The sequence below is a fragment of the Pan paniscus genome, chromosome 1 (genome assembly GCF_029289425.2).
Source record: "Pan paniscus chromosome 1, NHGRI_mPanPan1-v2.0_pri, whole genome shotgun sequence".
NCBI lineage: Eukaryota > Metazoa > Chordata > Mammalia > Primates > Hominidae > Pan > Pan paniscus.
The window spans coordinates 187,589,955-187,617,712 of record NC_073249.2 but is presented as its reverse complement, the minus strand read 5'-3'; the positions used below and the strand labels follow the sequence as shown (position 1 = coordinate 187,617,712).

The 27,758-nt window shown below is 42.6% G+C and overlaps 1 protein-coding gene across 15 annotated transcripts in view; it reads left to right on the top strand.

Moving 5' to 3' along the window:
* The window catches only part of MACF1 (microtubule actin crosslinking factor 1), a 402,950-nt gene that overhangs the window by 125,606 nt on the left and 249,586 nt on the right, over positions 1-27,758 (top strand). For all 15 annotated transcript variants that reach the window (XM_055095114.2, XM_055095086.2, XM_055095084.2 and 12 more), the window contains one exon: positions 23,909-23,970. In XM_055095114.2, coding sequence (XP_054951089.2) covers positions 23,909-23,970 — 62 coding nt within the window. The remainder of the gene's footprint in view (positions 1-23,908; positions 23,971-27,758) is intronic.

Sequence of the window (27,758 nt, the reverse complement as noted above, 5' to 3'; positions counted from 1 at the left end):
AAAACACAAAGATCGCTTCTTCTGATGTAGTCTTTTTTTTTTTAATTGGAGTTACATACAGTATTGCAGAACAAACTATAGCACATAGGTCTTGTGCCTAATAATAGTAATAATAATGATTCAGGCAGAGCTCAGTTGTATGAGCTCAGGTGTTAACTGAACTATTATAATAGTGAAGTGGGTAATTAATTCATCTCTATGTAGTAATACTGTATTACTGGTTTAGTATGTGTACCAGAAGTTTCTGTTCTTTTGTCTCACTTTTCTATTTGTGTTTACATATTATGAGGAATGTTCGTAGTTGTTTTTTTCTTTCTTTCTTTCTTTTTTTTTTTTTGGAGACGGAGTTTTGCTCTTGTTGTCCAGGCTGGAGTACAATGGTGCACAATCCTGGCTCACCGCAAGCTCCGCCTCCCGGGTTCAAATGATTCTCCTGCCTCAGTCTCCTGAGTAGCTGGTAATACAGGCATGTGCCACCACAGCCGGCTAATTTTGTATTTTTAATAGAGACGGGGTTTCTCCGTGTTGGTCAGGCTGGTCTCGAACTCCTGACCTCAGGTGATCCACCTGCCTCGGCCTCCCAAAGTGCTGGGATTACAGGTGTGAGCCACCGTGCCTGGCCGAAGAATGTTCATAGTTTTAAACACTGAAGGTAACTGGCTTTGAAACAAATATTTGTGCTATTCTTTCAGGCTCTCGTCTCAATTTATTTGAATAATGTCCTGAGATTATTAGGCAAACAGTGAAGCTGTTATTATTTGTTTCTATTTATTTGTATGAATCAGTTCTTAAAAATTGATTCTTGTCTACGGCCATACCACCCCGAACATGCCCAATATCATCTAAAAATGGATTCTCTGCAATGAAACACAACATAGAAATAAACCAGATGCTGGCTGGGCGTGGTGGCTCACATCTGTAATTCCAGCACTTTGGGAGGCTGAGGCAGGTGGATCACCTGAGGTCAGGAGTTGGAGACCAGCCTGGTCAACATGGTGAAACCCCATCTCTACTAAAAACACAAAAATTAGCTGGTGTGATGGCAGGTGCCTGTAATCCCAGCCACTCGGAAGGCTGAGGCAGGAGAACAGCTTGAACTCAGGAGGTGGAGGTTGCAGTGAGCTGCGATCACACCACTGTATTCCAGCCTGGGCAGCAGAATGAGAGTCCGTCTCAAAAAAAAAAAAGAAAAGAAATATAAAAGGGGTTTTTTTTTTTTTTAAATTAAATCTACTCCGTTCCTGTTTCACTGGTTTTATTTCCTATCTTGGCCTTATAAGCATCCAGGACTCCAGCATCTTTTAAAAACTCACAGCTCTACTAATGGATGCTTGTCCTTTAGGGTAAGTAGTTAACTGCCTCTGGAAAGCCTTCCTTGACTGAAATACGAGTTCCTATTCTGTGCTGCAGTAGCACCCTGTTAACACTACTTATTCAAACCTGTATTGTCATCTTGCTTAGCTTGCCCTTCTCTCCTTACTAATTAAAAACAGGGACTCTTTTTTTTTTCTTTTTGAAACCGAGTCTCACTTTGTCACCCAGGCTGGAGTACAGTGGCACGATGTTGGTTCACTGCAAATTCTGCCATCCGGGTTCAAGCGATTCTCATGACTCAACCTCCCGAGTAGCTGAGACTACAGGCGCCTGCCACCACGCCTGACTAATTTTTTATTTATTTATTTTTTTGAGACAGAGTCTTGCCCTGTCGCCCAGGCTGGAGTGCAGTGGTGCAATCTCAGCTCACTGCAACCCCCGCCTCCCGGGTTCAAGCGATTCTCCTGCCTCAGCCTCCTGAGTAGCTGGGATTACAGGCGCACGCCACCACACTAATTTTTGTATTTTTAGTAGAGACGGGGTTTCATCATGTTGCTCAGGCTGGTCTCGAACTCTTGACCTGGTAATCTGCCCACTTCGACCTCCCAAAGTGCTGGGATTACAGGCGAAAACAGGGACTATTACTCATCTCAGTATCTGCAGTGTCTGAGGCAAAACAGATGTCAGTAAATATGACCGTGCGCAGTGGCTCACACCTGTAATCCCAGCACTTTGGGAGGCTGAGGCGGGTGGATCACCTGAGGTCAGGAGTTCGAGACCAGCCTGACCAACATGGAGAAACCCTGTCTCTACTAAAAAATACAAAATTAGCGGGATGTAGTGGCGCATACCTGTAATCCCAGCTACTGGGGAGGTGGAGGTTGCAGTGAGCCGAGATCTCACCATTCCACTCCAGCCTGGGCGACAAGAGTGAAACTCCATCTAAAAAAAAAAAAAATCAGTAAATATTAACTTGAATAAAAAATTAAAGATGGCACTAGCTGTAAACTGTAGCAGGAACCATGCCCTGTTCATTTGTCTATTAAGAGGGTTTGGTTGAGTTTAATGTGTGATCTAAGGTAGGATGCTCAGTATAGGTTAATTAGATGATACAGAGTTGCCCTGTGTTTTATTTTATTAAATCTCACATTGTGATAGTGTAAACAGGAAAAGAGCTTTATGGTTTTTTTCCTCTCTAGGGTCTTGTTTTCCTTACCTGTAAAGTGAAGGAGTTGGATAATATGATCTTTTAAAGTTCTCTCCGTTTTCAACATCCCACTAGGAGGAACAGCCATAATCCCTGGATCCAAACTATATGAAGTACAATCTAAGATTGTATTCCATCACCTCCCCATCCTGGGTTTTTTTTATTTAAAGCAGTTTCCTTTATCATACTATTGGGTTATATTAAACCTAAGATCAATTATAAAATGGCCAAACCTTGTACATGAATTTTTGTTGTCTCCCTTCTAGTCGCTGCTATGCCTTTGGTTTTCTTGAACTTCAGCATAAGACTTATAGGTATCCTACAGCCAGGCATGGTGGTTCACGCCTCTAATCCTAGCACTTTGGGAGGTCAAGGCATGGGGATCACTTGAGGTCAGGAATTTGAGACCAGCTTGGCCAACATGGTGAAACCCCATCTCTACCAAAAAATAAAAAAATTAGCTGGGTGTGGTGGTGTGTGCCTGTAATCCCAGCTACTTGGGAGGCTGAGGTGGGAGAATCACTTGAACCCAGGAGGCAGAGGTTGCAGTGAGCCAAGATTGCACCCCTTCATTCCAGCCTGGGCAACAGAGTGAGACTCCATCTCAGCAGGAAAAAAAAAAAAAAGACTTACAGGTATTCTAGTTAAATTTTGTCCTGTGAGATTTGGTGCAGGCTTCTAACCTTTTGAGATTTCTTTGAGCTTTAATTCTTCCATTTATGGCAATAACTGTGTGTCCTCCATTTGTGTCATCTACAAACTAGTTAAGCGCATAAAAGGAACTCAGATATTTGAATAAATGGTCATATATCTAACATATCTTTGCTCAAATAGCTAAAGCATTAGAATGTTTAATCAAGGTAGAGTCTTTGTCTTTTCCATTCCTTTCCTTTTTTTAAAAAAAAAAAGAAATGAGGTTTTGCTATGTTGCCCATCCTGAACTTGAATTTCTGGGCTCAAGCCTCCTCCCACCTTAGCCTCCCAAGTAGCTGGGACTATAGGCACCCTCTACCATGCCTGGCTCTTTTTCTTTCCTTTGCATTTTTTTTTTCTTAAAGATTTGTATGGTGTAGTAGAAAAACCACTTAACTTGGAATCAGAAGATCTAGGATCTAAGCTCTTGCTCTTCTGCTTACATGTTGGACTGGTCACTTACTTCCTCTGGTCTTCAAATTTCTAGGCTGTTTGAGAAGAAAAAAGACTAAGGTCTCTAACTTTCTGTGATTCTGATTCAGTTCGATCATCTGGCCTGTTCTTGGAAGTCATATGGAATTGTGGTTGAGAGCAGGTTGAGAGTCTGGAGTCAGATTGCCTATGTTTTTATCCTAGTTCTGCCACTACTGGCTGAGTGACATTAGTTTATCTGGGCCTCTGTTTTCCTCATCTGCAAAATGGGTTTAATTATGCTGCTTGGTTGTTTTGACTTAGTTGTTTTCCCCTCCCTCCCTCCCTCCCTCTCTCTCTCCCTTCTTTCCCTCCTTCCCTCCCTCCCTCGCTCCCTTTTTTGATGGAGTCTTGCTTTGTCGCCCAGGCTGGAGTGCAGTGGCATAATCTCAGCTCACTGCAACCTCTGCCTCCTGGGTTCAAGCGATTCTCCTGCCTCAGCCTCCCGAGTAGCTGGGATTACAGGTGTCTGCCACCACACCCAGTTTAATTTTTGTATTTTTAGTAGAGGTGGGGTTTTACCATGTTGGCCAGGCTGAACTTGAACTCCTGACCTCAAGTGATCCGTCCATCTTGGCCTCTCAGAGTTCTGGGATTACATGCATGAGCCACCACGCCCAGCCTTGACTTAGTTCTTAGAACACATTCTGCATGTGGTAAGGAATATGTGATTATTTACCATCATTATTAGAATTTTTTCATATAAGATAACATTGAAGACATAGTGCTTTCCTGTGAACTGTTGGGATGAAACAGTAATTGTCCTTATTTTTTAATTTTTTAAATTTAAAAAATTTTTCATATATAGAGACCGGGTTTCTCCATGTTGCCCATGCTGGTCTCGAACTCCTGGACTCAAGCAGTCCTCCACGTCGGCCTCCCAAAGTGCTGGGATTACAGGCTTGAGCCACCGGCACCCGGCCTGTCTTTATAGTTAGTAATTAAGAAATGTGACATGCCGGGCGTGGTGGCTCACGCCTGTAACCCTGACATTTTGGGAGGCTGAGGTGGGTGGATCATGAGGTCAGGAGCTCAAAACCAGCCTGGCCAAGATGGTAAAACCCTGTCTCTACTAAAAATACAAAAATTAGCCAGGTGCTGTGGCGGGCGCCTGTAATCCCAGCTACTTGGGAAGTGGAGGCAGGAGAATCGCTTGAACCCGAGAGGCAGAGGTTGCAGCGAGCCGAGATCAAGCCACTGCACTCTAGCCTGGGCAACAGAGCAAGACTCTGTCTCAAAAAAAAGAAATGTGACAGAACCCAATACAGAGGTATATAAAAAGTAGGTGATATATTATGATCACTGTCTTGTACGTTAAGAAAGATGTTTGTGTCTTTTATATCCTTAATAGTGGGTGATTTTGGCATTTTAGGAAAGACATTAAGTATATACCTTCAATTTTCTTTGTTTCTGTAAGAAAGCCAGTAGCTGTCAATTCTCAGATAACTTCTGACCACATGTGGAAATACTGGCCTGAACCTCTTCCCTCCACTCACCCTTTTCAAGATCTGCAGGTAGCAGCCAGACTTAAACTTTTTGCTACCTTTAACAGGAAATGACAAAAGTTGGGAAAAAAAGAAGGGGAATGGCTCGGATGACTACTGGCCCATCTCCTCTGGATAGTTAAGAGCTGACTGTCCTTATCAAAGTCCTCTCCTCCATTGCAGCAGAACTTGCCTCTTTTTGAGGCTCAGGACCTCTTGGGAACTTGAAGGGAAGGCCTGTCTCCTGTAGGTAGACTGACCTTGTCCCCAAGACTCTACCCTACTTTTCTCAGTCTGCAGTGCCGTTAGGGGAAATAGGTTCTGCTTGAGTGCCAGGGAATTGAGGAGATGGCAGATTTTGGTTCACTTTCCTCCAACTTCACCCAGTAATTATTATTTTGATTTTTAGAGACTGTGAATTCAGTATTTCTAGAAGTTGCCACATGTGTTCATTTTGGATGTGTCCTAAATCTCTGGTCAACTAGTTAAGTATTTTTTTATTTTTTATTTTGAGACATAGTCTCATTCTGTCACCCCGGCTGGAGTGCAGTGGCGCAATCTCGGCTCACAGCAACCTCTGCCTCTGGAGTTCAAGTGATTCTCGTGCCTTAGCCTCCCAGGTATCTGGAATTACAGGCATGTGCCGCCATGCCCGGCTAATTTTTGTATTTTTTTAGTAGAGGTGGGGTTTCGCCATGTTGGCCAGGGTGGTCTCTAACTCCTTACCTCAAGTGATCTGCCCACCTTGGCCTCCCAAAAGTGCTGGCATTATAGGCGTAAGCCACTGTGCCTGGCCGAGTTAAATGTTTTTATTTGTTACCCTTCCCAAGAATATTTCACCTTCTTACATATACAACTCCTATGCCTTTGTTTGTTTATTCTGGTTTAGGTCCTTCTCAGAGACAGCAGGGTATAACAGGGAGCACAGCTTTGGAGCTGGACAAATGGACATGTAATCTTGGTCAAGTTATTTAACCTTTTAAAGTCCTAGAATTTTTATCTCTAAAATGGAAATGATAATATCTTTCTTGGAGAATTGTTGGGATTAAATGAAATGATATTTAAAGTTTTTAGCACATTAACTGTGAACTAACAGTTATAGTAAATGTTCAGTTAATTTTAGCTTAGGTTATTGAGTACCTTCTAAATGTGATAGAGATTGGGTTATGGAGACAAAAGAGTCCCTACACTCAGATAATTTATTTTTTTATTTTTTATTTTTGAGAGAGTCTCGCTCTGTGGCCCAGGCTGGAGTGCAGTGGCACAATCTCGGCTCACTGCAACTTCTACCTCCCGGGTTCAAGCAGTTCTCCCGCCTCAGCCTCTCAAGTAGCTGGGATTACAGGCATGTGCCACCACGCCCAGCTAATTTTTTTTGTATTTTAGTTAGAGTCGGGGTTTTACCGTGTTGGCCCCAGGGTGGTCTCGAACTCCTGAGCTCAGGCAGTTTACCCGCCTTGGCCTCCTAAAGTGCTAGGATTACAGGCGTGAGCCACTGCACTCAGTCTCACTCAGGGAATTTAAATCTGATAAAGGAAGAGGTTACTAAATATGAGTCAGGAAATGTTCATTCCTTTTTTTCTCTCTTCCCTATTTCTTATGCATTCCTTTTCCCAGTACGAGGCAAATTCTAGGAGGACCCTTCATCTCCAAGACTAAAAAGAGTCTTATAAGAGGGACAAACTGAGTACAGTTGTCACAGGTTATCAGGGTGACTGAGAGCTTAGTCTAGGCGGGATAAAGTCAGCTGTGAGAACCTTTATTAGTAAGCAGTAACAGGATTATTAGCAGTTTGTAGGTGGGAGGGATACCCACTTGGGAGTGAAGTTGTCAAGCAACTGAGGCAGGTCATAGGGCTTGTTTAAACTGAATGGTCTGCTAGGGAAGCTTGCATTTACTTTTTTTCATTTGTAGTCGTTTGGGCTAATCTCTGGAAACTTGCTTTCCTAGGTGCTGCCCCTCCTCCCTCCCTGCCTTCAGGAACAGGATTGAAAGCAGCATTAGCCTGAAGAAGTCGTTCTATTTAGGGAGCTAGAGCAGAGGGCCAGTGATTAGGCCCTTATCTGCAGCGGGGCCTTTTTGAGTGGTGTGGGGCAGGGCTGCAGTGTCTGTCCTGACACCCACAGAGGCTGGACTTTTCTGTCCCCTGGTTGGGTTAGAACTGTGAAGAACCAATAGAAGGGCTGGGCCAGCTGAATGAAAAAGCCCTTCATTGTGTTTCTTCAACATTCCAGTGTCTGGTACAATTAGCCAAGACTCGGAAAACAAGTTGGACAAACAAGCAGGCAGCCTTCTACTGATGGATGAAAGGATTTCTGGCACAGCTGAGTTAAGTGCACTGACTGTAAAGACAGAGTAGGAGGATCTGGGAAGAAGAAGGGGACTTTGGAATGCCATTCCTGGCTGTGAGGAGAAAGAATGGAGCAACAAGCAAACGGTATTTTTGAAGCTGATAAAATTTGCTGTGAGAATCTACCTGGGAGGCTGGCTGAGGCGAGGCTGGCTGAGGTGGGGCTACTCTGTAAAGTAGGTGGAATCACTGGGGAGTTACTGACTCTTCCCTTTGGGCAGCTGTAAGTGCGGGGAAGGGAAACTTTCTTTGGAATCTAGGGATCTGTTCACAGTGGATGGTGAGTGTATGAGCTTGCTCCATTATAGTCTCTCCCATCATGAGACCTTCTCATTTGGCTAACACTATATGTACTTCTGCCTGAGAAGAGGCACACCTGAGGAGCAAGTTGTTGGGCAATGGATGCACTGTTCCTGACTTGGCAGTAAACCACTTTGCTCACCAGCTCTCCTGCAACTAAGATTCACCAGATTACAAGCTTCTGCTCTGCAAATGGAGGGTAACTCAAAGACCAGTTTCTTCCTACTCAGGTTTACTCACTTCATACCTTGACTGGACTTTTGCATATGGAGCTCTCCCCTCTGTACGCTCTATTGGTCTGGAAACACAGAGTTGGTGCTACTTTTGAACAGCATGCAGCATGCTATATGCCTGAGACATGGACCCAGTTTTTGGAAGTGCCCTAGGGAGGAGCTTCCTCTCTGACCTCAAGGGAAGAAGGAGGTCAGTAGGAAGTGGTGGGTGGAGCCACTTGTCTGTTCTGCTGTCTCCTCTCTACACCTCACAGCCCTTTTTGAGGAGCTGCGAAGGGTGCACAGGCCAGTAGCTGGAGGTTCTTTGGTACCCCCTCCTTTTAGGTGGGGTCAGCAGACACAGGGGCGCCATGTGGCCGAGTTACCAAGATGAACACGAGTTCAACGCCCACCTGGTTTGTCGCATGTGCTGTATGGGTTAGTATGTGAAGTTTTTTTTTTTTTTTTTTGCTTGTCCGGGCCTGAGGATCCCAAATAGCCCTTGCTCTCATTGACTCATAGGAATGCATGGACTTCGAAGCCTTGTGGTGTTACAACCTTTAGGCTTGTTAAAATGTGCAGTGGAATAGATTGGGGTGCCCTACTTCCTGGGGAACTTCTTAAGCTTGCAGTAACTGGCAGTTAGGAGCCCAAGCTTTGGGTGTAGAACTTTTTTTATAGAGACTGAATTCATGCTCATGCTTCTGCCTGTATCAGGAAACCACTTTTAAGGTATGTTGCATAGTGCTGAAAGTCCAGAGTGTATTTTTAGCAGAAGTTGGTTGGTTACGGAGTCCACCTCTGAGCAGACTGGCGGGAGGATGGGGGGTGGGAGGGAGGAGTCATGGCCTATGTTTCCTCTTTGGGGCTTATTGCTAGTTCTTTTACACTTTACTCTGCCAGCTGTGACAGAGAGAGAAAAAGACTCAAAGATGATCTGGGGTCAGGGACCTAAATAAGAGAGGCTAGGGGAAGAGTCATGTTAGCTGTGACTTAGATCTCTCTTGATAAGGCATCATTAAATAATGATTATTTAAGTAATGTCCTGTGGCCTTGAACAAGTGACTTAACCTTTTTGGCCGTAGGTTTCCTTGGTTTCAAAATTGTAGGGTATACAGACTGGTGCTAGACTGAGAGACATCAATTCTCTGTAAAATGAAAAAAGATAAAGAAAATGTAGTGTGTCTTTCATAAAGCTAAACTTAAAGAATTGTCTTTTATTCTGAAATTGTCTTTCCTACTTTCTAATGTTAAAATATCCTTTATTTTATGAAAGAATTGTTATTATATGGTAGTGTGTTTTTAAGATATCCCTACTTAGCAAAATGAAAAGTTGACAACTTCTGTTAGGCTTTCTGATTTATTGTGGAACATGTATTTGTCTATGAAATCTTAGTTTGGGAACCACTGGTTTGGTAATCTACTATCTTTTGATTTTATACTTTGAGTCTCTAACAAGGAGCAAAATTGTGACCCAAATAGGCAGATTTTCATTAAAATTGAAGTAACTAGTTGTTTGATGAAGAGGAGACCTTAGAAAAATCTCAGAGAAGGAGAGCAACAGAACTAGGGTTCTGATCAGTCTCCTGACTCCTAGGCTAGTGCTTGCAAGTATTTAGGTGCTTTTTGAGGAAAAAAAGCTGCCATAGCAATAATGCTTGGGGCACAGAGGGGGCAGTTTTAGTGGTCTACTTTTTTTTTTTTATCTTTCCTGTATCATTGAGATTTCTTCCCTGGAACCTAGAAGAAAGAATTGCCTATATCTAAAAGTGCTTGGAGATAAACGTATAGCAAAAGGGCCTTTCCTGTAACCAACAAAGAAGTATAGGAAAGTCTAAAATCTTTATTGAAAGTTTCAGGGCAAAAACGTAATGTAGCCCCATCTCCCCCAATCCCACATAATCCCCTAAAGGCACTGTAGACTAATAGCTAAGAAAATGGGCTTGGCATCAACTGTCTACATGGGGTTCCTACTCCACCACTTAACAACAAAACCAACTGGGGACATTGCTTAACCTTTCTCTGGCTCGGTTACCTCATTTTTCATTTTTCTTTTTTTCATATCACCATAAAATAAAATCACTTGTATAGGGAGAATGAATGAAGATTAGCAGTGGATTTTCATGTTATATACTTTTCACATTATATTACTACTGTAACTACCAGCTAGCATTTATTAACTTATTATGTGTGAGAGACTAGGCTAAGTGCTTTCATATCATATACTCCTCACAATCACTTCATGATTTAGGGTCTATTTTATTTTATTTTATTTTATTTTATTTTATTTTAGAGACGGAGTCTTACTCTGTTGCTCAGGCTGGAGTGCAGTGGTATGATCTTGGCTCACTGCAGCCTCCACCTCAGGGCCTCAAACGATTCTCCTGCCTCAGCCTTCCAAGTAGCTGGAATTACAGGCACGCATCACCACACCTGGCTAATTTTTGTATTTTTGGTAGAGATGGGGTTTCGCCATGTTGCCTTGGCTGGTCTTGAGTTCCTGACCTCAAGTGATCCCTCTCAAAAAAATAAAAATAAATAAAATTACTATTCAAACCTCATTGCTTAAAAAAGGGATTAAAACAGACTCTAAATCAGCCGGGTGTGGTGGCTCATGCCTATAATTGCAGCACTTTGGGAGGCCAAGGAGGGCGGATCAGTTGAGGTCAAGAGTTCAAGACCAGCCTGAGCAATATGGTGAAACCCCATCTCTACCAAAAATACAAGTTAGCAGGGTGTGGTGGCGTGCGCCTATAGTCCCAGCTACTGGGGGTGGGGTTGGGGGCGCGGCTGAGGAGGGAAGATCACTTGAGCCTGGGAGGCAGAGATTTCAGTGAGCCGGGATCCACTCCAGCCTGGGTGATAGAGCAAGACCCTGTCTCAAAAAAAAAAAAAAAGAGGTCGGTCACAGTGGCTCATGCCTGTAATCCCAGCACTTTGGGAGGCCGAGGCGGGCGGATCACGAGGTCAGGAGATCGAGACCATCCTGGCTGACACGGTGAAACCCTGTCTGTACTAAAAATACAAAAAATTAGCTGGGCATGGTGGCGGGTGCTTGTAGTCCTAGCTACTCGGGAGGCTGAGGCAGGAGAATGGCATAAACCCGGGAGGTGGAGGTTGCAGTGAGCCGAGATCACACGAGTGCACTCCAGCCTGGGCGACAGAGCGAGACTCCGTCTCAAAAAAAAAAAAAAAAAAAAAAGCTTCCCAGATGATTTTGAGATGGCTGGTTTACAGACTGATATTTAGGAACTATTGGCCTAACTCCTCATTTTATTTGCAGAGTTGGAGATAAAAATAAAATTTTAAAAATAACAAAGGACAAATGCCTAATTTTATAGATGAAACTCAGGCTCAAAGAAGGGAAATGAATGTCATGCAAAGGTATGAACCATAGACTAGACACCAGGAATTCCAAGTTATAGACCTAGTTCTGCCCCTGTGTGACCTTGTCTAAATTATTTAATCTCTCTGGGCCTTGGTTTCTTCATCTTTAAGATGATTTTTGAGGACTCTTAAAACTCTCTCTTTGTATTTATGAAATGCTTCGTTTTTCTGACTGTGATATTCCCGTGAATTCTCTAAGAACTATTGAGCTTTTCTTCCTCTTGTGTTCTTATATGTGCCTCCCTCACTGTGGCTCTCTTCTTTTGTTACCATGCTTACCCCTGGATTTCTTTATCTTACTTCTGTCCTTTATTCTGTGATTCTTAATAGTCCAAAGAATTATCATTATAATATTAGGTTTTCCTAAGAAATAAGGTAAATTTTTGTTTTGTTTTGTTTTTTGAGACAGAGTCCTGCTTTGCTCTGTTGCCCAGGCTGGAGTGCAATGGGGTGATCTCGGCTCACTGCAACCTCTGCTTCCCGGGTTCAAGTGATTCTCCTGCCTCAGCCTCCCAAGTAGCTGGGATTACAGGCGTGTGCCACCACACCTGGCTGATTTTTGTACTTTTAGTGGAGATGGGGTTTCACCATGTTGGCCCGGTTGGTCTCGAACTCCTGACCTCAAGTGATCCACCCATCTCAGCCTCCCAAAGTGCTGGGATTACAGGCATGAGCCATCACACCCGGCAGAAATAAGGTAGAATTTTAATTTTGCATTGAAGCTTCTACAGTTGTCACTTCCTTAAAACCCCAAATCTCAATCCTCATTGGTACTTTCTCAGCCTACACCAATCATTGGTGATAAATGCCTTTCATGAATCCCTATTATAGTTAGTACTTCTCCTTTTACCTTGATTATATAGGACTGCATTGTATTGTCTTCTAATAAATTTATGGAGGTTAAAAGTCTATGATCTGACAGACTTGGATTTGAATCTCAATTCTGCTGTATACTGCGTGACTTTGGGAAGATTACTAACAAGTCTTTCTGAGCATGAATTTGCTGAACCATGAATAAGCATACTTGATACAGTTGTGAGGATTGTCAAATACTAAATGAGATAAGCCTCAAACAGCACCTGATACATAATAAACACAATAAATATCGAGCTCCACCTTATCTCCCAAAGTAGACTTTTGTAGCCTTCTGAGGATAGCAATCATTTATAATGTTTGTGCCATTATACATTATTGCTGAACACATTTTAATTGCTTGACCTCCAATTTCACCAATTTCCTTTGTGCTTACATTGGGAACATTAAGTGGTACAAAATCCCCAGGATCAAGATGTGGCAATGAGAATTTAGGAAAGCTGAATCTGTAGAGGGAATATCTGAGTGGGAGTACCTGCTCCCTGCTGAAAAGCAGTCTTTTTTTGAGATGGAGTCTCACTCTGTCACCCAGGCTGGATTGCAGTGGTGCCATCTCAGCTCACTGCAACCTCTGCCGCCCGGGTCCAAGCAGTTCTGCTGCCTCAGCCTCCCGAGTAGCTGGGATTACAGGCTTGTGCCACCACTCCCGGCTCATTTTTGTATTTTTAGTAGAGACGGGGTTTTGCCATGTTCGCCAGGCTAGTCTCGAACTCCTGACCTCAGGTGATCTGCCCACCTCAGCCTCCCAAAGTGCTGGGATGGCAGGCGTGAGAGCCACAGTGCCTGGCCTGAAAATACCATCTTAATGTGTCTTGTAGCTATAACCTTGACACCTAGAGGACTGTCATTATATATTTGTTAAATGAATATTTTTCAATACCTATGGTTGTCCTAAATGTTGGATATTTAATGAAAAAAAAATTTTTTTTGAGATGGAGTCTTGCTCTATTGCCCAGGCTGGAGTGCAGTGGCACAATCTCAGCTCGCAACCTCTGCCTCCCAGGTTCAAGCCATTTTCCTACCTCAGCCTCCTGAGTAGCTGGGATTACAGGAGCGCACCACCTTGCCTGGCTAATTTTTGTATTTTTAGTAGAGATGGGGTTTCACCATATTGGCCAGGCTGGTCTCAAACTCCTGACCTCAAGTGATCTGCCCACCTCAGCCTCCCAAAATGCTGGGATTACAGGTGTGAGCCACTGCTTCTGGCCTTTAATGAATTTTTTTTTTTTTTTTTTTTTTTTAAGACAGAATCTTACTCTGCCACCCAGGCGGGAGTGCAGTGGCGCAATCTCAGCTCACTGCAGCCTCTGCCTCCCGAGTTCAAGCGATTCTCCTGCGTCAGCCTCCCGAGTAGCTGGGATTACATGCGTGCACCACCACACCTGGCTAATTTTTGTCTTTTTTTGGGTAGAGTCGAGGTTCCCCATATTGGCCAGGCTGGTCTTGAACTCCTGACCTCAAGTGATCCACCCACCTCGGCCTCCCAAAGTTCTGGGATTACAGGTGTGAGCCACTGCCCCTGGCTGGCCTTTAATGAAGTTTAAAGCATGGATCTTGACTTGAAAGAGCTCAATTCAGATACAGAAATGGACTTAGATACAGAGCTTTCTAATGATAGGTTTTATATGCTTAGTGCTAAGTAAGTTGAAGAAACTTTTAAGTGCCATAGGCATCCAAAGGTGGCTGACATGTCCGGAAAGGTGTAACAGAAGCAAGACTTCAGCTGGACTTTGAAAGGAGGTTCTAAGTTAGATAAGCCCCAAGAGAAGAGGGTAGATATTCCAGTTGGGGGAAAGGTTGCTCCTAGTAGAGTAGGACAGATGCGAAAGGTATGTTTGGAAACAGTAAGAAGATCGGAATGGTTGCAGTTGAGTCATGCAGGGGAGAGTGAAAGGTAGATAGATTGTAAATTTCTTCAGGTCAGAGACCAGTTCTTTATCTTCTTGAACCACCGAAAACGTAGTGAATAAAAACTGCAATTGAATTTTATAGGGTTGTAGAGAGCTTTGAATTCTAAAACTAAAGTGATCAAATCCGTAAAGGATTTTGAATAGAGAGAGAGGTGATGTGGGCTAAGTGGTGATTAGGAAGATTTGTCGAAATAGGCTGTTTGCTCTCTATTTGCCACAGCTATCAGTTGTTAACTCCAATTCCTTATCTTCAGTTCTGACTGCTCTTCTGAACTCTAGACCAAAGATTCCAACTGTCTGTGAGAAGATCCTCCTAACACCTCACTCTTTGTCTTCTCCTTTACCCAATGTACCCTCACCAAATCGTTAACCTCTTTCTGTTTTCATTATCTTGAAGTTCTACTCTCCTCCCAGTTGCTGTGGCTAGAAGCATGAGAATTGTCTTGAACTCTGCCATTCCTTACCCACCACCACATCTAAAGGCTATTTAAAAGGCTATTTAAAATAGCTAAAGGCTATTGTTTCTACTTCTACATTGCATGACAACGTAGAGGTACCTGCCCTCTTCTTTACTTTCCTGCTGCCTCTGCCCTAATTCATGCTATTTCAAGATGTTTCTCCTGGTCTGTCACTGGAGACTTCTAACTGGTTCTTCTGCCTCTTAGTGTCTTTCTGGTATAATGTGGCCTTCAGTCCAAAGCCAGATTAGTCTTCCCAAAACATACTGTGGGTCAGAAAATTTCAGTGGTTCTGCTTTGTCTACTTAATTAAGTACATACTCCTTACTCTAGCTTTCTGGGTCCTTTGTGATGTCAGCTAGCTGTTCTGTTAGCCTGGTTGCTCATCACACTGCTAACTGCATGGTATGGTCATGCATGTAATAGCCATACCGTTCCCTAAAACACATCCTGTATACTTACATGTCTCCAAATCACTACTTGTGCTTTGTAAATTAAAAAAAAAAAATTCTTTTTGAGACAGGGTCTTGCTGTCACCCAGGCTGGAGGGCAGTGACACAATCTTGGCTCACTGCAACCTCTGCCTCCTGGGCTCAAGCGACCCTCCCACCTCAGCCACCCAAGTAGCTGGGACCACAGGCGCAAGCCACCATGCCTGGCTTATTTTTGTATTTTTTGTAGAGACAGAGTTTTGTCATGTTGCCCAGGCTGGTCTTGAACTCCTGAGCTCAAGTGATCCACACACCTCAACCTCTGAAAGTGCAGGGATTATAGGCATGAGCCACCATGCCCAGCCTACTTGTGCTTTCTTTAAGTTTGGAATCCTTTGACTCCTTTTTGGGCTGCCAGAATCCTACTCGTTATCCAAGGTTTAGTTCAGACACCGTTCACTTCGTAGCCTTTTGTCTAAGATCGGGTATAGTTCTATCACGCCTTCCAGGAACACCTCCTACCTCTCTGTGAGGATTAATCAACTCTATGCTTGTGCTATAGTGTCATTTTGTGCAGCTTGTGTCTGGTGTGTTATTTGCTTGGTGTTATTGTTAATTATTTACATGTTGTTCTCCACCACTAGATTGTAAACTTCATGAGGTCACAAAACAGGACTATTCCAACTCTACTTCCCTTCTGTGTCAGCTGTGGTATATCCTTTTTAGATTTCCAGGTGGTTGGTGTTTCTGGGCTTCTTGAAGCACTTGTCATTTTTCTGTGGCCTTTGGAAACAGGAGAGGCTCTTCTCTCACTTGTTTTTTGAATGGTTCGTAATGTACTGGGACTATGTGGGTAGGCTATGTTGGATCAGAACATAGAATTTTGCGCCTCAAATGCAGGCTTTCATTTGACGTCAGGCCTACTCTCAAATTTCTCCTAGTAGAGTAGGACAGATAAACAAGTAAACAGTGATACCATGCAATAAGCACACAAACTAGTGTGTGTAAGAGATGGGAAAAGCTCCTGGAGGAGGGGATAGTTGAGTTGAAGGCTGAAGAATGAGTAGTCAGAGAAGGGGAGAGCTATATTCACAGAGTATGTGCAAAGGCATGGAACTGAGAGAAAACCTGCCCCATTTGCAGGAAATTTTTTAAACAAGGCTGGAAGTTTTTATGGAAAGGTAGAGGGATGAGTGATAGGTAGGCATTCCATCATAATGGATCTTAGCTCCCAAGCTAAAAAGTTTGACTATTATCCCAAATGGAAGCATCAGGCTTTGGAACTGGGTAGAGCTGGGTTCAAGTTTGACTTCATGACTTACCTTGTGATCTTGGGCAAGCTGCTTCATCTGTCTGGACTTTATTTTTCTGGCTAACTTACAGAGTTGTTGAGCATTAGAAAGAATAGATACAAGGTGCTTAGCACCTAAGTAGGTGCTGAATAAATGCTATTTAATTTTTTTTTTTTTTTAAGACAGAATCTCACTGTCACCTAGGCAGGAGGAGTTCAGTGGTGCCATCTTGGCTCACTGTGACCTCCGCCTCCTGAGTTCAAGTGATCCTCATGCCTTGGCCAGCCAAGTAGCTGGTATTTTACAGGTGCCTGCCACCACGTCTGGCTAATTTTTGTATTTTTACTAGAGACAGGGTTTCACCAAGTAGGCCGGGCTGGTTTTGAACTCCTGACCTCCAGTGATCTGCCCGCTTCTGCCTCCCAAAGTGCTGGGATTACAGGTGGGAGCCACTGCACCCAGCCTAAATGTCAACTATTAATAATATTGGGAGAATAAGGGCTCACTGAAGGATTTTAAGTTACAAGATTAACCTTGCCAGAAAGGTTGCTGACACCATTGAGAAGGATGGATTACAGCAGGGATATCTGTCGGAAGCAAGGAGAAAAGAAGAGTTCAGTTTTAGACAAGTTGAGTTTGAGATGAGCATGGAAGTTTTAGGAGGCCATTGGATATATGAGAGTGGTAAAGGCCTGAGCTAAAGATACAGATTTGGAAATTATCATTGTATAGGTCACAGCTGAAACTATGGATGTTCATTAAATCATTAAGGGAGAATGTAGAGAACAGCTATTTTTAATTTTTATTGAAAAGCTATGGACATCCCCCCACTCCCCCGCATACACACACGACACAAAACATTTTGCATGTAATTTTAGGTGGTTCCTGAACACTCCCTCTCCAAAACCCATTAGTGGACTCTTGGGTCCTTGGACATCTGAAGAAGCTATAATACAGAATGAAAAGAAAAGAGGGCTAAGGATGAGTAATGTTTAAGGGATGAACAGAAGAGAAGAAACAACCAAAGAAGAAGGCAGAAAACTAGGGTAGAATGGAATCTCAGATTCAAGAGAGAGAGTCGATTTAAAAGGTGAAGGAATGATCACCAGTGTCTTCTGCTACAGAGAGTTTAAGTGAGATAAAACTCAAAACTATCCATTGGGTTGGCAATTAGGTGACTGTGGGGAGAGCAATTTCAGTGAATTTGTGGGGCTGGAATCCAGGTCACATAGAATAAATAGGAGGTGGGGAAGTGAAGTCTGAGTGTTGTCATCATACTTGTTCAGAAGCCAACAGGAGAGAACCAGGAGAGAGAGAGAGCAGTTGAAGATATACAGACTAGGGAGTATTGTTGGATTAAGTTTCCTATGGAGAAGAGCAGCGATGAGATCCAGATTTTAGGTAGAAGGACTGACTTAGATTCTGAAAAGGGACAACTCTGGCAATGAAACTAAAATAAAATTAGGATAGGTATTGATAGCACGATGCTCAGAGACCTTTGTTGACGAAGATCAGTAAAGTTGGAAACAAGTATTAAATCCTTCTAATTAGGCCGGATACAGTGGCTCATGTCTGTAATCCCAGTGTTTTGGGAGGCTGAGGTGGGAGGATCACATGAGGCCAGGAGTTTGAGATCAGCCTGGACAACATACTGACACCCTGTCTCTACAAAAAGTTTAAAAATTAGCCAGACATGATGGCATGCACCTGTAGTCCTAGATACTTGGGAGGCTGAAGCAGGAGGATTGCTTGAGCCTAGGGGTTCAAGATTATAGTGAACTATGATCATGCTGCTGCATTCCAGCCTGGGAAACAGAATGAGACCCTGTCTCAAAACAACAACAAATAGTAAATTTTTCTAATTTAAGCCTTCTAATTCAGTAACCCCCAAGTAATTAATAAGGTTTAAAGTGTTAAATCTGAAACTTAGATGGACAGTAGGGTTCTCTGCTTCTGTAGAGATGCTGGTGGTGGGGAGTGGGCTCTCTCTTGTTTGTTTATAGCCTTTGGTGGGGCTGAGATTATAAAGAACATTAAAATGAATATTGCCTTTTCTTTGCCCGTTTTCCTCTCACATAAGGGTACTTTCTGAGACTTTTACCTCAGTTTTATCTTTCTGCCTAACCTTCAATGTCAGTCAGAAAGATCTTTGCTAGGCCTGGGTTAAACTAGGGATTTATGTGCAAGGAGCCAATCTAAAACTTATTAAATAGTTTGAGAGTCTGAGCTATTATTCTGAAGGTCAGCATAATTCTTAAGGTTGCTTCTTGGATTTCCTTGCTAAAAATTAAGATATTAAACTCCAGGCACTGTAATATTCTTTTATCCTGAAGTTTAAACCAGGAAAGAACTTTCATGTAATTGATGGGCATACCAACATAGGATCCTAAAAAATGATCTTCCAGCTCTTAGGGGCAAAGGAATTCTATAAAACCCTTTTCTGAGGAGCTTATGGCTCAGCTCTAAGCAGGCTAGCAAGTCTTGGGAAGGGCTTGTAATCATGTTGCCTTTAATGATTATATTCACAATAAGTACTTAAACGTCTTTCTCCTGAGCTTAAAGTCAGCTTTTTAGCTTTTGGAAGCATGATTGGTATGAGACCATCAGGTTTCCTTAGTACATTACCGTTATGGAAGGGCTTGGTAGATGAACAGAATAATTTATGGATAGTTTTTTTTTTGTTTTTTTTTTTTTTGAGATGGAGTCTTGCGCTGTTGCCCGAGCTGGAATGCAGTGGCATGATCTCAGCTCACTGCAACCTCCGCCTCCCAGGTTGAAGCAGTTCTCCTGCGTCAGCCTTCCGAGTAGCTGGGATTACAGGCGTGTGCCACCACGCCCAGCTAATTTTTGTATTTTTAGTAGAGACGGGGTTTTACTATGTTGGTCAGGCTGGTCTCGAACGCCTGACCTCGTGATCCACCTGCCTCAGCCTCCCAAAGTGCTGGGATTACAGGTGTGAGCCACCGCGCCTGGCCTATGGATAGTAAAATTAAAAAGAATCATGCTACTCACGTGTTCAGGTCTAAATGAAATGAAGCAGTGGACTAAAAGGAAACCGAATGAATTCCACCTCCTTTAAATACTTACTAGTTTAAAAGAAAATCTGTTAATTTTTTCCTTTTTCATCTGTGTGTTGTTTCACCTATTACAGCAAACATACATAGCTTTTACAAAAAAAAGAAATTATAAAAAGAAAAGAAAAAACACTTCTATCTTTAGAGTGAGAATTTTTAAAATTAGAATCAGACTGTTTTTGGCTATGAAGGTAATGAATATAGTGAAGCACAGTGGGCCTGATATCGTGTGAAAATGTAATGGACACAACTTTAGTTAGCTCTGATTTTTCCACCCTGCCTTCTTATCTCAGCACACAAGTGATACTGGCGTGTTGTGATTTTGTTTTTTCAGACACGGTCTCAGTCTGTTGTCCCTGCTAGAGTGCAGTGGCACAATCATAGCTTGCTGCAGCCTCAAACTCCCAGGCTCGAGTGATCCTTCTGCCTCGGCCTCCCAAAGTGCTAGGATTACAGGCATAAGCCACCTTGCCTGGCATGGTTTTGAGGTTTTTAGATATTGAACTGGATTCTTGTAGGTAACTCAGTTCTGATTTCATTTTGTGTGTTTCTTTTGCCAATCTTCTAATCATACTTGGCCAATTGAGAACACTCTCCGGTGGTTTTATGTTTTAGTTCTTACTATGTAGAACTTTAGGTGTTGCAAGTTGTGGGAAATACAAAAAAGTAAATCATGTTCTCTTCAAGGAGTTAATGATCTCCCTGGTAATATAAGAATAAGCATATTAAAAGTTCAGAACACTATATAATTATATAAGTGCTGATTGAGTGATTAGCCCAGTAAGTAACATAGATATTTGGAGGACACAGAGACTGTTGAGAACTGGAGTTGTCAGAAAAGGCAGCCAAAATTTTTCTTAAACACAAATCTGAGCATGTCATTCTCCAATTTAAAATCTTTCAATGCTTCACCTTACCTATAGGATAAAGTTCGGGTTCCTTAAGCTTGTCATGAAAGGTCTTGATTTGGCCCATACCATCCTATCTCGCCACTACCTAGTTGTCTTTCAGCTATTCCTAATTATGTGCAGTTCTTTGAACATAAGCTTTTTCTTGTCTCCATGAATTTGCATTAGCTATAACTTTATGTAGCAACTTTATTCCTTCCCTTCTCTTTCTGGCTTATACTCATCTTTTAAGGTTAGATAGAGTCACTCCTCCTTGAAACTTCATTAAGTCCCCCATATTTCCTGTCCCTACCCAGGTAGGCTTAACCTCTTATGTTCATGAGCACTCTGTGCTTACCTGTTATAGCACTTAATCAAACTGCTTTGAAGTTGTTTCTCTTATTTAAAGAATAAATGAGGCCAGGTGCCTGTAATCCCAGCATTTTGGGAGGCCAACGCGGGTGGATCACCTGAGGTCAGGAGTTTGAGAACAGCCTGGCCCATATGGTGAAACCCCGTCTCTACTAAAAATAAAAAATTAGCCGGACGTGGTGGGTGGGCACCTGTAATCCCAGCTACTCTGGAGGCTGAGGCAGGAGAATTGCTGGAACCCAGGGGGCAGAGTTGCACTGAGCCGAGATCGCACCATTGCACTCCAGCCTGGGTGACAAAAGCGAAACTCTGTCTCAAAAACAAACAAAAAAAGTGAATGAGCGAGGTGGATTTTAAAGAATAAATACCATTTGGAGAGATGAAGAGGAAGAGAAGTAGCCAGTCATGAAGGGAAAATAAGTAGTATGAGCAAAGAGTCAGTGATTTCGATGAGACTATAGTTGGAAGCTGATTCTGATTCAGTCTGCAGATGACACGGGCTTGGAAAGGTTGATGAAGATGTTGGATAACTGAATCAGCATCTAAAAAGATCAAAATATGTTGGAATGACAGTGGTCAAATCTAATGAGAATCCTGGCTTTAGATACTTTCAAGACTCCATTAAGTGAAAGATGGATTAAACTTTTAAGTCTAATAATAATACTTTTTAATTTTTTTGAGATGGAGTCTTGCCCTCTTGCCAGGCTGGAGTGCAATGGCACGATCTCAGCTCACTGCAACCTCCGCCTCCTGGGTTCAAGCGATTCTCCTGCCTCAGCCTCCCGAGTAGCTGGGATTGCAGGCATGCGCCACCATGTCCAGCTAATTTTTGTATTTTTAGTAGAGACGGGGTTTCACCATGTTGGTCAGGCTGGTCTTGAACTCCCCACTTCAGCTGATCTGCCCACCTCAGCCTCCCAAAGTGCTGGGATTACAGGCATGAGCCACCGCACCCAGCCTAATAATAATACTTCTAACAGTCCCAAATGAGAGTCAATAGGCAGAAGTTACAAGGAAAGCAGATTATGACATTTTATAGAATTATTACATTGGTACTTTGTCTTATGAGTTAGTGAATTCTCTATTATCCTAAATTTTAAACATCAAGAATATTGTAGATTTATGGGAGATTTGGAGAGACCTTTCAATGTGAACTTATGATTCTTTGTTGTTGAAGGGATTTGTGTGTCAGCAGAGAATTAGACTATATAATTTCTAAGGTCCATACCTTAGTGCTGTAGTTTATAGTAGGAAGAAAATTGTTCCTTGCAAAGCAAGAAAGGATTCAAGGCTGAAAAGAAGGATGTGAGGATAAAACCAGAGACCAAGATAAGAAGGTGCTTATTGAATGGCTATAAACTCAGAAAAAATAAATAGATAAATATATTCACCTGGGATGTAGAACAAGCATTGACATTGTTTGGAATGGCAGTATGTTGGCTTTTCCTAGGGGATCAATAAGAAGAAAATAACTGGGCTTGGGGAAAGAGAACCTGGCTGAAGCTTGTATGAATTACTAGTGAACCAGATTTATATACCTCTGCAACTTTCTTCCGAAATGTTCTCTGTCTTGGAAAAGATATGGAAGAGTCAAGCAGCGGGCAATTATGGTAATTTAGGTTTGCAGATTGTCATGGTGAATGTAGTAGTAGGCAGTTAGGCAGGGGGAGTTCCTGGGGTATTAGTGAGGGGAGATTTGAATTGCATAACCATGTTGTCTAGCATGGACTGGGATAATCTTAGATGTTCTTTTTCTTTTTATGAGATTGTGTCTTACTCTGTCACCCAGGCTGGAGTGCAGTGGTGTAATCACGGCTCACTGCAACGTCCGCCTCCCAGGTTCAAGTGATCCTCCCACCCTCCCACCTCAGCCTCTTGAGTAGCTAGGACTACAGGTGCACACCACCACCTGGCCAATTTTTGTATTTTTAGCAGAGGTGGGGTTTTACCATGTTGGCCAGGCTGGTCTCCAACTCTTGAGCTCAAGTGATCCACCGGCCTCAGCCTCCCAAACTGCTGGGATTACAAGGCATGAGCCATTGCAATATGTGTGTCCCAAATGCCAAGGCCCGGCTGTAGATGTCCTTAATGAATAGGGTAAAATAAGAATGGAGTGATTGAAGGTTGAGAATGATTAGGAGAGGGTATGAGAGACTGATAATGGTAAGTGCTAAATAGGTATGTTTGGGGAAGGAATAAGGCCCAAAATGTGGCAGTGTGGTGGCTGGACATGAATTGGAGATGAGTGCCAGTGGAGCCAAGTAGGCACAGATGCATTGTCACATATATCTTCACGTATATGTAGAGATGATAAATGAACCAAGTCATCGGGGAAGGCTAAGGTAGATTTGCCATGTGGAAGGGGATAGGCCACAGAGCATGGTCAATGACAGTGAGGATGATTTGAACAAGAGGTTATATGGGATGGTGTGGGCTTTCAGAAATAGAAAAGGACCAGCACTAATGGCTCACTGGTCTAGAAATGGCTCTGGGGAATTGGCAGGAGTCGGAGAAAGTAAGTCCTTTACAGGATAAGGCCTCTGTGGAGCAGTCATTGTCAAGCATTGACAGTCATGTTTTTGTTAAAGAGGTAAAAAAAAAAAAAAAACTGGAGAAAAAAAGGGAGTTTGCTGCTGTGACAGGAGAAGGTAGAGAGGGAAGAGATGTGCAGTGGGGGTAAGCTGGGCAGCTTTGAGAGTTTGATTGTTTTGATAATGGCTGGTAAAGAAATTGGAATGAAGGAATTCCTGGGGTAGGAGAGGGAGGGAGTTGGGCATTCCTCAGGCAGATCAGCACATGAAGAGTGAAATTTAACCACTGCAATATGTGTGTCCCAAATGCCAAGGCCACCCTGTCTGTTGGTGGTATCACGGCTTTGGCTTTTTGAAGCTTGTTGTGAGGGAAGTGGGGAATCAGTCTGCTCCCTGCTCTGCTCAAATTATTGTGCTAAGGAGACTTTGCCATGGTATGATTTTTGAGGCACATGATGATTCTGTCTAATTTGTAAACTGACAACGTGATCAGGGCCAAAGAGGAAGTTCAGCTAGGCCAAACCTTCCTAAGAAGAAGTCACTGTCCCACAGTTATGTGGGTAAGTTGTTCTAGAGAAACAGAGATGTGGGCAGGGCAGCAGCGTGGGAACCTGTTACCTGGGTAGCACTAAGCCAGTGCCTTCTCTGTGTTTCCTTTACAGATGAACGGGACCGGGTTCAGAAGAAAACGTTCACCAAGTGGGTCAACAAGCACTTAATGAAGGTAGGACCCTTTCATATATATGCTGCCCCAGCACCTCTCACTGCTCTCATCTGGATCTGTCATTCCTTCTTTCAGATGGTTTAGATTGCTTGCTGTGTGCTCGAGTCTATGAAGATACACATGTGACTTTTCTTTTCTCTTCTTTTCTTTTTTAATAGAGAAGGGGTCTTGCCATGTTGCTCAGGCTGTTCTCAAACTCCTGGGCTCAAGCAATCCTACTGCCTCAGCCTCCAAAGTGCTGGGATTACAGGCATGAGCCACCATGCCCAGCTTTTTGAAAACTAATATAGTCATAATGGCATGGAAACTTGTATTAATCTGCTTCTTGGTGAAGACATTATTACCTACCATTACATCAGGAGGCAGAGGCTGAAGATACCATGGGATGATTTTAAAAATTCAAAGAACAGTTTACTCCTAGCTTTATACATTGCTTTATAAGCCTGTTTCTTTTTTTTTTTTAATTTATTAATTTATTTTAAAATAGAGACAGGGTCTCACTATGTTGCCCACTCTGGTATCAAACTCCTGGGCTAAAGCGATCCTCCTACCTCTGCCTCCCAAAGTGTTAGGATTACAGGCGTGAGCCACTATGCCTAGTGTATTTTTATTTTTTAATCTGAATACTATGGAAGGATGATAGAGGGGGATTTTGTCTCTTTCTCTTAAAGTGCATGAATCTTAAATGTTTAACTTGATGAATTTTTACATGAATTTTACCACCAGGTAGTCTAAAATGCAGAATATTTCCAGAATGGTTAGGGCTGAATGAAGATTATTATTATCATTATTATTATTTTAAATAGAGGAGAAACCATAACAGAGGCATGTTAAGACTCACCTAAAGATAATAATAATAATTGTTATATATTAGATATATAAAATATAATAATAATATATTATTATGGTATTATTATTTTAAATAAAAGAGAAACCAAAACAGAGGCATGTTAAGACTCACCTAAAGATAAACAGTATGACTACTGTGGCAGTTAGAATCTGAAAACAAAGTTTTTGAATTATAATAATAATTAGTGCTTCTCTGGGAAAGGGAAAGGTCACCAGTGATCCCTTAATTGCCCTATCCAGTAGCCTAGTTTTATCTTCCTCTTATTTGATTTCTCTGTAGCATTTGATACTGTCGTCTACTCCTTAAAACCCTCTCTTACAATGACTTCTAGAACATTGCTTTTTCCTGAATTACCTCTTTCCTCTATGAATGCCTTTTTTTCTGCCTGTTTCACTGGCTTTTCTTCCTCTGTCTGACTCTTCCATGTTGGTGTTCCCCAGGATCCTAACCTTGGCCATTTTTTGGTTTTGTTCTCTGTATTCTTTTTGGGCAGTCTCATCCATTGTAGCTGCTGGGATTGTTTTGTTGCATGGGATGCAAAGAAACATAAGTAGAAATGGATATGGGATGATCTCACAGAATCTGATGTCTAGATGCAGCTGGGCTTTTTGAAAACTAAACAGTTATCAGAAAACTACTCTCATTCTCTCTTTGTTTTTTTTTTTGTTTTTTGTTTTTGTTTGTTTGTTTGTTTTTTTGAGACAGAGTCTTACCCTGTTGCCCAGGCTGGAGTACATTGGGAAGATCACAGCTCACTGCAGCCCTAACCTCCTGGGCTTGAGTGATTCTCCCACCTCATCCTCCTGAGTAGCTGGAACTACAGGCATGCACTACCACACCCGGCTAATTTTTAAATTTTTTTGTAGAGATGGGTTCTCACTGTGCTGCCCAGGTCTTTCTTGTTTTTGTTGTTGTTGTTGTTGTTGTGTTTTGTTTTTTGTTTTTTGAGATGGAGTTTCACTCTTGTTGCCCAGGCTGGAGTGCAGTGGCACGATCTCGGCTCACTGCAACCTCCGCCTCCTGGGTTCAAGCAATACTCCTGCCTCAGCCTCCCGAGTAGCTGGGATTACAGGCATGCACCACCACGCCCGGCTAATTTTGTACTTTTAGTAGAGATGGGGTTTCTCCACGTTAGTCAGGCTGGTCTCGAACTCCCAACCTCAGGTGATCCACCCACCTAAGTCTCCCAAAGTGCTGGGATTATAGGCGTGAGCCACTGTGCCTGGCCAACCCAGGTCTTTCTTGTTTATGGGGCCTTGTGTTCTTTCATTTTACTTCTATGTGCCTCCTATATTCATTTCTCTGCTTTTCCTTTATTGCTACGAGTGAGCCATGGCGGCTGTGCCTCAAACAGTGACGTAAACCCCTGAGGCCACATGATTCTGGATGCACAAACACAGAAAGTCTGGTGGGCTTAGGTCTTCTTTTCCTCCATGGGCCAATTGTCCATCTATAGTTCAGTAAACCGTGGGTAAGGAGGTGGTTACATAAATCACACATGTCTTCTTAGGGCCACTTGTTTAATGGGTACTGCAGGTGAGCATGATTTTAACACTGCAAGATCTGGATAAGGAGGCAGTGATAGAGCCTTTTCTTGGATTCTTGCCTAAGCTAAAGGCAAGTGTCATGGTGTATTTTACACATTCATCTGTATGTTACCTAGCCATAGCTTTTATTGAACACACCCTAAATTGTTAAGTATTTTCACTCATGTAGCTAGTTGTTCAAGTTAGGAACCTATTTGATTCAGTACTGTCTATAATCTCTCCCTTGTTACCAAGTCCAGTTAATCACTTGTAGCTCAGAAAGATTGCATGCATCTGTCTTCTCTTCTCCATCTCCATATCGCTGCTTTTGTTCAGGGCCTCTGTGTCTGTTGCCTTAACCATTATAATAGTTTCCTAATAAAGTTTTCTATAATAACAATGGTAGTAATAGTATCTTGAAGACTTCCTGTAAATCAGACGTATTCTCTCTCTGTGTGTGTGACAGGGTTTACTCTGTTGCCAGGCTAGAGTGCGGTGGTACAATCATAGCTCACTACAGCCTCCAACTCCCGGGCTCAAGTGATCCTCCCACCACAGCCTCCCAAATAGCTAGGTTTATAGGCACATGCCACTGTGCCTGGCTAATTTTTGTGTGTGTGTTTGTAGAGATGGGGTCTTGGTATGTTGCCCAGGCTTGTCTTCTACTCCTGACCTCAAGTAGTCCTCCCACCTTGGCCTCCCAGTGTCTTGGAATTACAGGCATGAGCCACCATGCCTAGTCTAAATCAGACATTCTGTATACTAAGTCCTTTACATGGATTATTTCATTTAATCCTTCAGTGATCTTATGCTGTGGGTTCTGTTAATATCCCCATTTTATAAATTACTTAGAGAGGGTAAGTAATTTGTTCAAGATCATGCTGCTAGAAAAAGGCAGAACTGAAATTTTAAAATTCAGGCAACCTAAAGTCTAGAAACCGTGCTCTTAACCCATGCAGAACTGGCTCTGGTTGCTGCCTACCTTTCCAGGCTCATAGCACCGAGTTTCCCTCATACCTTGAGTTCTTGCTGAACTATGTGCCATGCTATTTTATGACTCTGTATCTTTGTTCATTCTGCTCCCTGTGCTTGGAATATCTTTCCCAAGTTTGTTCTGCCTGGATAACACAAACTTAACACCTCTTCAGTAAGTATTTTCCTAACTTCTCTGATGTGGAACTGACTAGCCTTTCTTTTTGCCCCTGACTATACTCCTTATGTGCTTTTGTTAAAGCATCCAGAGTGTTTATATACATGGTGTATCTTTCAGCTATATTATCACTGGAGGGCAAATATTGTGTCTTATTGTTTATAGTGTTAGGACAAAGAAGAAAGAGAGAGAAGTAAGGAGAAAAGAAATTGTAATTTCCTTTTCTTTTTGGAGATGGAGTCTTGCTTTGTTGCCCGGCTGG